This window comes from Carcharhinus amblyrhynchos, unplaced genomic scaffold (genome assembly GCF_965287045.1).
Source record: "Carcharhinus amblyrhynchos unplaced genomic scaffold, sCarAmb.v2.hapA scaffold_765, whole genome shotgun sequence".
NCBI classification, from domain to species: domain Eukaryota; kingdom Metazoa; phylum Chordata; class Chondrichthyes; order Carcharhiniformes; family Carcharhinidae; genus Carcharhinus; species Carcharhinus amblyrhynchos.
In genome coordinates, this window is record NW_027650505.1 from 8,119 (window position 1) to 18,472 (window position 10,354).

Genomic DNA, 10,354 nt, shown 5'->3' on the forward strand with positions numbered 1-10,354 from the left:
AAAAAAAAGCATAACTTTTACCAAATACAAGAATCAAACATGACAGTGTACATCTTAACAATTTAGCACAGCCAATCCACCTAACCTGCACATCTTTGGAATGAGGGATCTCAGAGATATCTCACTGACAGAGAGAGGACTGAGAGACACCAGTCAGTGTACAGATATCTCCCTGAGAGAGAGGGGACTGAGAGACACCTTCAGTGTACAGATATCTCCCTGAGAGAGAGGGGACTGAGAGACACCAGTCAGTGTAAAGATATCTCCCTGAGAGAGAGAGAGAGGGGACTGAGAGACACCAGTCAGTGTAAAGATATCTCCCTGAGAGAGAGAGGGGACTGAGAGACACCTGTCAGTGTATAGATATCTCCCTGAGAGAGAGAGAGAGAGAGGGGACTGAGAGACACTAGTCAGTGTACAGATATCTCCCTGAGAGAGAGAGGGGACTGAGAGACACCTGTCAGTGTATAGATATCTCCCTGAGAGAGAGGAGTGAGACACACCAGTCAGTGTACAGATATCTCCCTGAGAGACACCAGTCAGTGTACAAGATATCTCCCTGAAAGAGAGGGAACTGAGAGACACCCGTCAGTGTACAGATATCTCCGAGAGAGGGGGGACTGAGAGACACCAGTCAGTGTACAGATATCTCCCTGAGAGAGGGGATTGTGAGACACCAGTCAGTGTACAGATATCTCCCTGAGAGAGAGAGAGAGGGGACTGAGAGACACCTGTCAGTGTACAGATATCTCCCTGAGAGACACCAGTCAGTGTACAAGATATCTCCCTGAAAGAGAGGGAACTGAGAGACACCTGTCAGTGTACAGATATCTCCCTGAGAGAGAGGGGACTGAGAGACACCAGTCAGTGTACAGATATCTCCCTGAGAGAGAGAGAGGGGACTGAGAGACACAGGACATGTTCTGTGTGGGCTGGTGCTGTGATCCAGACCCACAAGCTGTTTCTCCTCTGGCCTCAGGCTGTGCGTCCCCAGTTGAAGCCACTGAGGCCAGTCGGCCCCTCAGCCTGTCTGCTAGCCCTCTTGTCCGTGTGTGCCTGTGGTGCATCTAGGCTGTCGAAGTGAGTCATGTGGAATCGCAGTTCCAGCTGGTTGACCATGTGCCTCAGTGCACTGAAGGCGAGCAGGATCTCTGACCCCAGCAGGAGCACGTAGATGATGTTCACACCGTATTCCAGTGGGAGAACCAGCAGCCGGGGATGACACGTGTCAAACAGAGTCATGGGGATCTGCAGTAACAGGGTGAGTAACCAGAAACCAGCCAGCTCTGGCACCTACACAGAGAACAACAGCAAGACTGTCAGACTGACAACTCCATCCCAACACCAGACAGACCCTGGATCGCACATTTATCCTGAACATTCCAGACAAGACAGCGACTCGAAACAGTTTCATCATTCAGAGAGAGTGAGAGACGGAGACGGAGAGACAGACAGAGAGATGGAGCTGAAGGCTGCCCTCTCCCTCAGTTACCTTCTCCTGCAGGTTCCCGATGTATCCCAGGTAAAGGCGAATAAATTCGACCAGGCTGATCAGGACGAGGATCACACACAGGATGATGCGGTAATATGCACTCAGCACATAGGACTGGGAGGAGGGGAGGGGGTGGGAGGAGAGGGGGTGAGGGAGGAGAGGGGGAGGGGGTGAGGGAGGAGAGGGGGTGAGGGAGGAGAGGGGGAGGGGGTGAGGGAGGAGAGGGGGAGGGGGAGGGGGTGAGGGAGGGGAGGGGGAGGGGGTGAGGGAGGAGAGGGGGAGGGGGTGAGGGAGGAGAGGGGAGGGGGTGAGGGAGGAGAGGGGGAGGGGGTGAGGGAGGAGAGGGGGAGGGGGTGGGGGAGGAGGGGGTGAGGGAGGAGGGGGAGGAGGGGTGAGGGAGGAGGGGGTGAGGGAGGAGGGGGGAGGGAGGAGAGGGGGAGGGGGTGAGGGAGTGGAGGGAGGGAGGGAGGGGTCGTGGGGGAGGGGATGGGGATGGGGGCAGGGGGGGAACCAGGAGGTGTAGGGGGTGAGGGGAGGGAGAGAAATATAAATCACTCATATCTCGGTGCCAGAACCATTCAGTAACCCCCCCCACACACACAGTCCCTGTAAATACCCATCAGTAACCCCCCCCCCCCACACAGTCCCTGTAAATACCCCATCAGTAAACCCCCCCCCCACACAGTCCCTGTAAATACCCCATCAGTAACCCCCCCCCACACACAGTCCCTGTAAATACCCCATCAGTAACCCCCCCCACACACACAGTCCCTGTAAATACCCCATCAGTAACCCCCCCACACACACAGTCCCTGTAAATACCCCATCAGTAACCCCCCCACACACACAGTCCCTGTAAATACCCCATCAGTAACCCCCCCACACACACACAGTCCCTGTAAATACCCCATCAGTAACCCCCCCCCCACACACAGTCCCTGTAAATACCCCATCAGTAACCCCCCCCCCACACACAGTCCCTGTAAATACCCCATCAGTAACCCCCCCACACACAGTCCCTGTAAATACCCCATCAGTAACCCCCCCACACACAGTCCCTGTAAATACCCCATCAGTAACCCCCCCACTCCTTGCCCAGGGAGTTGGTGAGATGCAGGTGGAACGTTTCCTGCCGTTTTGGTCACCCTGTTGTCGGATTGAGAAAGTGGAAGGGGGCAGAGGGAATTCACCAGGGTGGGGCCAGGATTAGTGGGGTCTGAGTTACAGGGGGAGGGTGGTCAGGTTAGGGTTTTATTCCTTGGAGAGCGGAGGAGAATGACCTTATTGAGGATGGATGCTTTTCCCAGGGACGGGGAATCCAGAGGGTGGAGGTTAAAGGTGAGAGGGGAAAGGGAGCTGAGGGGCAGCTTCACACACACAGAGGGTGGTGTGGATGCGAAAAACTGCAGCAGGCGACGGTGCAGAGGGACCTGGGGGTCCTTGTGCATGAGTCGCAAAACCCAGCCTGCAGGTGCAGCAGGTGGTCAGGAAGGCGAATGGGATGCTGGCCTTCATAGCGAGGGGGATTGAATATAAAAGTGGGGAGGTCTTGCTGCAGCTGTATAGGGCATTGGTGAGGCTGCAGCTGGAGTACTGTGTGCAGTTTTGGTCGCCGCACCTGCGCAAAGATATTTTTGGCCTTGGAGGGAGTGCAGAGGAGGTTTACTAGGCTGATACCGGAGTTGAGGGGGTTGAGCTATGAGGAGAGGCTGAATAAACTAGGCTTGTACTCATTAGAGTTTAGAAGAATGAGGGAGATCTCATTGAGACGTATAAGATGATGAATGGGATGGATAGGATAGAGGTGGAGAGACTCTTCCCGCTCAAAAAGATAGTAGGACTAGGGGGCACAGCCTCAAGATAAAGGGGGGGCGGTTTAGAACGGAGTTGAGGAGGAACTTCTTCACTCAAAGGGTGGTGAATCTCTGGAATTCTCTGCCCGTTGAAGTGGTGGAGGCTGCCTCGCTAAATATTTTTAAGACGCAGGTTGATGGGTTTTTGATAAGAGAGGGGATTAAGGGTTATGGGGAGAGGGCGGGAATGTGGAACTGAGCCACAACAGATCAACCATGATCTTATTGAATGGCGGGGCAGGCTCGAAGGGCCAGATGGCCTACTCCTGCTCCTATTTCTTATGTTCTTATGTTCTTAAATGTGGGTAACTGGGACCAGCCAGTAAGGCAGCATGGGTCAGATGTGCTGTGCTGTATCACTTTAATACTCCATCCGTTCTCTCTCTGGCTCCCTCTTACCTTGATTTCCAGCATGATCACCTTGCTAACCCACCAGAACGGGAAGAAGTACAGATTAAAATAGAGACACATCTGTAAAGGCAGACTGGTGGCACATTCCTGTCCTGGAGAGAAACAGAGAGTGAGTGAGAGACCGAGGCAGACAAATATGGGGATGTGAGATAGAGAGGGAGAGAGACAGAGCGAGAGGGAGAGAGATTCAGAGAGACAGAGCATGAGAGAGAGAGAGAGAGATACACAGCGTGAGAGAGAGAGACACACACACACAGCATGAGAGAGAGACACAGAGTGTGAGAGATAGAGAGATACACAGAGCGTGTGAGAGAGAGAGAGACACACAGCAAAAGAGACACAGAGTGTGAGAGAGGGGGGGAGAGTGAGAGAGAGGCAGAGTGTGTGAGAGAGAGAGGCAGAGTGTGAGAGAGAGAGAGGCAGAGTGTGAGAGAGAGAGAGGCAGAGTGTGAGAGAGAGAGGCAGAGTGTGAGAGAGAGAGAGGCAGAGTGTGAGAGAGAGAGAGGCAGAGTGTGAGTGAGAGAGAGGCAGAGTGTGAGTGAGAGAGAGGCAGAGTGTGAGTGAGAGAGAGGCAGAGTGTGAGTGAGAGAGAGGCAGAGTGTGAGTGAGAGAGAGGCAGAGTGTGAGTGAGAGAGAGGCAGAGTGTGAGTGAGAGAGAGGCAGAGTGTGAGTGAGAGAGAGGCAGAGTGTGAGTGAGAGAGAGGCAGAGTGTGAGTGAGAGAGAGGCAGAGTGTGAGTGAGAGAGAGGCAGAGTGTGAGTGAGAGAGAGGCAGAGTGTGAGTGAGAGAGAGGCAGAGTGTGAGTGAGAGAGAGGCAGAGTGTGAGAGAGAGAGGCAGAGTGTGAGAGAGAGAGGCAGAGTGTGAGAGAGAGAGGCAGAGTGTGAGTGAGAGAGAGGCAGAGTGTGAGTGAGAGAGAGGCAGAGTGTGAGTGAGAGAGAGGCAGAGTGAGAGTGAGAGAGAGGCAGAGTGTGAGTGAGAGAGAGGCAGAGTGTGAGTGAGAGAGAGGCAGAGTGTGAGTGAGAGAGAGGCAGAGTGTGAGTGAGAGAGAGGCAGAGTGTGAGTGAGAGAGAGGCAGAGTGTGAGTGAGAGAGAGGCAGAGTGTGAGTGAGAGAGAGGCAGAGTGTGAGTGAGAGAGAGGCAGAGTGTGAGTGAGAGAGAGGCAGAGTGTGAGTGAGAGAGAGGCAGAGTGTGAGTGAGAGAGAGGCAGAGTGTGAGTGAGAGAGAGGCAGAGTGTGAGTGAGAGAGAGGCAGAGTGTGAGTGAGAGAGAGGCAGAGTGTGAGTGAGAGAGAGGCAGAGTGTGAGTGAGAGAGAGGCAGAGTGTGAGTGAGAGAGAGGCAGAGTGTGAGTGAGAGAGAGGCAGAGTGTGAGTGAGAGAGAGGCAGAGTGTGAGTGAGAGAGAGGCAGAGTGTGAGTGAGAGAGAGGCAGAGTGTGAGTGAGAGAGAGGCAGAGTGTGAGTGAGAGAGAGGCAGAGTGTGAGTGAGAGAGAGGCAGAGTGTGAGAGAGAGAGGCAGAGTGTGAGAGAGAGAGGCAGAGTGTGAGAGAGAGAGGCAGAGTGTGAGAGAGAGAGGCAGAGTGTGAGAGAGAGAGGCAGAGTGTGAGAGAGAGGGAGGCAGAGTGTGAGAGAGAGGGAGGCAGAGTGTGAGAGAGAGGGAGGCAGAGTGTGAGAGAGGGAGGCAGAGTGTGACAGAGAGAGGCAGAGCGGGAGGGGGGCAGAGCGGGAGAGAGAGGCAGAGCGGGAGGGGGGCAGAATGGAAGAGAGAGGCAGAGCGGGAGGGGGGCAGAGAGAGAGAGAGAAGGGCAGAGTGGGAGGGGGGTAGAGTGGGAGAGGGGGGGTAGAGTGGGAGAGGGGGGGCAGAGTGGGAGAGGGGGGGCAGAGTGGGAGAGGGGGGGCAGAGTGGGAGAGGGGGGGCAGAGTGGGAGAGGGGGGGCAGAGTGGGAGAGGGGGGGCAGAGTGGGAGAGGGGGGGCAGAGTGGGAGAGGGGGGGCAGAGTGGGAGAGGGGGGCAGAGTGGGAGGGGGGCAGAGTGGGAGGGGGGGCAGAGTTGGAGAGGGGGCAGAGTGGGAGAGCGGGAGAGGGGGCAGAGCGGGAGAGCGGGAGAGGGGGCAGAGCGGGAGGGGGGCAGAGCGGGAGGGGGGGCAGAGCGGGAGGGGGGCAGAGAGAGAGAGAAGGGCAGAGCGGGAGGGGGGCAGAGAGAGAGAGAAAAAAAACTTGAAAAAGCTTCAAAGGCAGGAGAGTTAAAGGTGATGGTGGGAATGAAGAGGTAAGAAGTGAGGAGATGTGGAGAGTGAGAGAGTGTGAAAGGTGTGAAATGGAGGATGGGAATATGTTACTCTGCAGCTGTCAGCATTTTCTCTGTGTGTCTGATTTGATTTATTATTGTCACGTGTATCGGGATCCAGTGAAAAGTATTGTTTTTTGTGCGCTACACAGACAAAGCATACCGTTGATAGAGAAGGAAAGGAGAGGGTGCAGAATGTCGTGTTACAGTCACAGCGAGGGTGTAGAGAGAGATCAGCTTAATGCGAGGTAGGTCCATTCAAAAGTCTGACAGCAGCAGGGAAGAAGCTGTTCTTGAGTCGGTCGGTACGGGACCTCAGACTTTTGTATCTTTTTCCCGATGGAAGAAGGTGGAAGAGAGAATGTCCGGGGTGTGTGGGGGGGGTCCTTGATTATACCGGCTGCTTTTCCCCGAGGCAGCGGGAAGTGTAGACAGAGTCAATGGATGGGAGGCTGGTTTGTGTGATGGATTGGGGGCTACATTCACCACCCTTTTGTAGTTCCTTGTGGTCTTGGGCAGAGCAGGAGCCCAGACCGAGCTGTGATCCAACCAGAAAGAATGCTTTCTATGGGGCATCTGTAAAAGTTGGTGAGAGTCCGTAGCGGACATGCCAAATTTCCTTAGTCTCCTGAGAAAGCTGTGGGGTTTGGGTGGGGATTTCTCAGCCACAGCTTCCTCCCTGCTCTCGGCAGAGTTTTGAACGGACACGGCAGAAGAATGAGATCATTCGGCCCATCGAGTCTGCTCGGCCATTCAACTCTGCCGGATATTTCTCCCATTCTCCTGCCTTTTCCCCATATCCCTGATCCCGGAGCTGCCTTTTCCCCAATCCCTGATCCCGGAGCTGCCTTTTCCCCATATCCCTGATCCCGGAGCTGCCTTTTCCCCATGTCCCCCTGATCCCGGAGCTGCCTTTTCCCCATATCCCTGATCCTGGAGCTGCCTTTTCCCCATATCCCCCTGATCCCGGAGCTGCCTTTTCCCCAATCCCCCTGATCCCGGAGCTGCCTTTTCCCCATATCCCTGATCCCGGAGCTGCCTTTTCCCCATATCCCCCTGATCCCGGAGCTGCCTTTTCCCCAATCCCTGATCCCGGAGCTGCCTTTTCCCCATATCCCCCTGATCCCGGAGCTGCCTTTTCCCCATATCCCTGATCCCGGAGCTGCCTTTTCCCCATATCCCCCGATCCCGGAGCTGCCTTTTCCCCAATCCCTGATCCCGGAGCTGCCTTTTCCCCAATCCCTGATCCCGGAGCTGCCTTTTCCCCAATCCCTGATCCCGGAGCTGCCTTTTCCCCATATCCCCCTGATCCCGGAGCTGCCTTTTCCCCAATCCCTGATCCCGGAGCTACCTTTTCCCCAATCCCTGATCCCAGAGCTGCCTTTTCCCCATATCTGTGATCCCGGAGCTGCCTTTTCCCCAATCCCTGATCCTGGAGCTGCCTTTTCCCCAATCCCTGATCCCGGAGCTACCTTTTCCCCAATCCCTGATCCCAGAGCTGCCTTTTCCCCATATCTGTGATCCCGGAGCTGCCTTTTCCCCATATCCCTGATCCCAGAGCTACCTTTTCCCCATATCCCCCGATCCCAGAGCTGCCTTTTCCCCAATCCCTGATCCCGGAGCTGCCTTTTCCCCATATCCCTGATCCCGGAGCTGCCTTTTCCCCAATCCCTGATCCCGGAGCTGCCTTTTCCCCAATCCCTGATCCCGGAGCTGCCTTTTCCCCATATCCCCCTGATCCCGGAGCTGCCTTTTCCCCAATCCCTGATCCCGGAGCTGCCTTTTCCCCAATCCCTGATCCCGGAGCTGCCTTTTCCCCATATCCCTGATCCCGGAGCTGCCTTTTCCCCAATCCCTGATCCCGGAGCTACCTTTTCCCCAATCCCTGATCCCAGAGCTGCCTTTTCCCCAATCCCTGATCCCAGAGCTGCCTTTTCCCCATATCCCTGATCCCAGAGCTGCCTTTTCCCCATATCTGTGATCCCGGAGCTGCCTTTTCCCCATATCCCTGATCCCGGAGCTGCCTTTTCCCCATATCCCTGATCCCGGAGCTGCCTTTTCCCCAATCCCTGATCCCGGAGCTGCCTTTTCCCCATATCCCCCTGATCCCGGAGCTGCCTTTTCCCCAATCCCTGATCCCGGAGCTGCCTTTTCCCCAATCCCTGATCCCGGAGCTGCCTTTTCCCCATATCCCCCTGATCCCGGAGCTACCTTTTCCCCAATCCCTGATCCCAGAGCTGCCTTTTCCCCAATCCCTGATCCCAGAGCTGCCTTTTCCCCATATCCCTGATCCCGGAGCTGCCTTTTCCCCATATCCCCCGATCCCGGAGCTGCCTTTTCCCCAATCCCTGATCCCGGAGCTGCCTTTTCCCCATATCCCCCTGATCCCGGAGCTGCCTTTTCCCCATATCCCCCTGATCCCGGAGCTGCCTTTTCCCCAATCCCTGATCCCGGAGCTGCCTTTTCCCCAATCCCTGATCCCGGAGCTGCCTTTTCCCCATATCCCCCTGATCCCGGAGCTGCCTTTTCCCCAATCCCTGATCCCGGAGCTGCCTTTTCCCCATATCCCCCTGATCCCGGAGCTGCCTTTTCCCCAATCCCTGATCCCGGAGCTGCCTTTTCCCCAATCCCTGATCCCGGAGCTGCCTTTTCCCCAATCCCTGATCCCGGAGCTGCCTTTTCCCCAATCCCTGATCCCGGAGCTGCCTTTTCCCCATATCCCTGATCCCAGAGCTGCCTTTTCCCCATATCCCTGATCCCGGAGCTGCCTTTTCCCCAATCCCTGATCCCGGAGCTGCCTTTTCCCCATATCCCCCTGATCCCGGAGCTGCCTTTTCCCCAATCCCTGATCCCGGAGCTGCCTTTTCCCCATATCCCTGATCCCGGAGCTGCCTTTTCCCCATATCCCCCTGATCCTGGAGCTGCCTTTTCCCCATATCCCCCTGATCCCGGAGCTGCCTTTTCCCCATATCCCCCTGATCCCGGAGCTGCCTTTTCCCCATATCCCCCTGATCCCGGAGCTGCCTTTTCCCCATATCCCTGATCCCGGAGCTGCCTTTTCCCCAATCCCTGATCCCGGAGCTGCCTTTTCCCCATATCCCCCTGATCCCGGAGCTGCCTTTTCCCCATATCCCTGATCCCGGAGCTGCCTTTTCCCCATATCCCCCTGATCCCGGAGCTGCCTTTTCCCCATATCCCCCTGATCCCGGAGCTGCCTTTTCCCCAATCCCTGATCCCGGAGCTGCCTTTTCCCCAATCCCTGATCCCAGAGCTGCCTTTTCCCCAATCCCTGATCCCGGAGCTGCCTTTTCCCCAATCCCTGATCCTGGAGCTGCCTTTTCCCCATATCCCTGATCCCGGAGCTGCCTTTTCCCCATATCCCTGATCCTGGAGCTGCCTTTTCCCCAATCCCTGATCCCGGAGCTGCCTTTTCCCCATGTCCCCCTGATCCCGGAGCTGCCTTTTCCCCATATCCCTGATCCCGGAGCTGCCTTTTCCCCATATCCCTGATCCCGGAGCTGCCTTTTCCCCATATCCCTGATCCTGGAGCTGCCTTTTCCCCATATCCCCCTGATCCCCGAGCTGCCTTTTCCCCAATCCCTGATCCCGGAGCTGCCTTTTCCCCATGTCCCCCTGATCCCGGAGCTGCCTTTTCCCCATATCCCTGATCCCGGAGCTGCCTTTTCCCCATATCCCCCTGATCCATGAGCCACCCCGCTGCTGAGATCGCCATGTGCCAGCATCAAAGATGGTCGCCTGCCCCACCACACTATTCCCCGCCATCTTTGATGCTGGCCAGCCCCGCCAGCTATTTCCGGTGGTTCCAATCTCTCTCACCGATCCAGCAGCGTTCTCTCTCCACGGCGGGCTGGAAGTGGCTGCCCGCGCCCGCCGCCGCCGCCGCTGCTGCTGCCAAGCCCCCGGAGCCGGAGCCGCTCAGCAGGCTGTGGCTGAAGTGATTGAGTCTCCGGCGGAGCGGCTCGGGCAGTGGACTGCGCTCCATCTCCCCGCGGCCACTCCGTCACCATGACCACCGGGCCCCGCAGCATCATCACGTCAGCGCACAGCCGCACGTGACCATCCGCACACGTCACCGCGTCAGGGGCCATGCAGGGTGCAGCTTCGTAACCACAGCAACAAGACCCTCCCACTCCTCTAGCCTCCGCCCATCTCTACAGACCCGCCCTTTTCTCTCTAGCGCCGCCCTTTTCTCTCTAGCCCCGTCCTTCTCTCATTCCCCGCCCTTCTCTCATTCCCCGCCCTTTTCTCTCTAGCCCCGCCCTTTTCTCTCTAGCCCCGCCCTTCTGCCTCTAGCCCC

General features: G+C 56.6%; 1 protein-coding gene across 1 annotated transcript; it reads right to left on the reverse strand.

Moving 5' to 3' along the window:
- Positions 1 to 683: 683 nt before the first annotated feature.
- Positions 684 to 10,097, reverse strand: LOC145340085 (transmembrane protein 17B-like). The gene is made up of 4 exons (XM_080184512.1): positions 9,874 to 10,097; positions 3,745 to 3,848; positions 1,493 to 1,606; positions 684 to 1,293 (listed from the first exon to the last, which is right to left on the reverse strand). The coding sequence occupies exons 1-4, from the start codon at positions 10,037 to 10,039 to the stop codon at positions 976 to 978; spliced, it is 702 nt and encodes a 233-aa protein (XP_080040638.1). The 5' UTR covers positions 10,040 to 10,097; the 3' UTR covers positions 684 to 975.
- Positions 10,098 to 10,354: the final 257 nt, after the last annotated feature.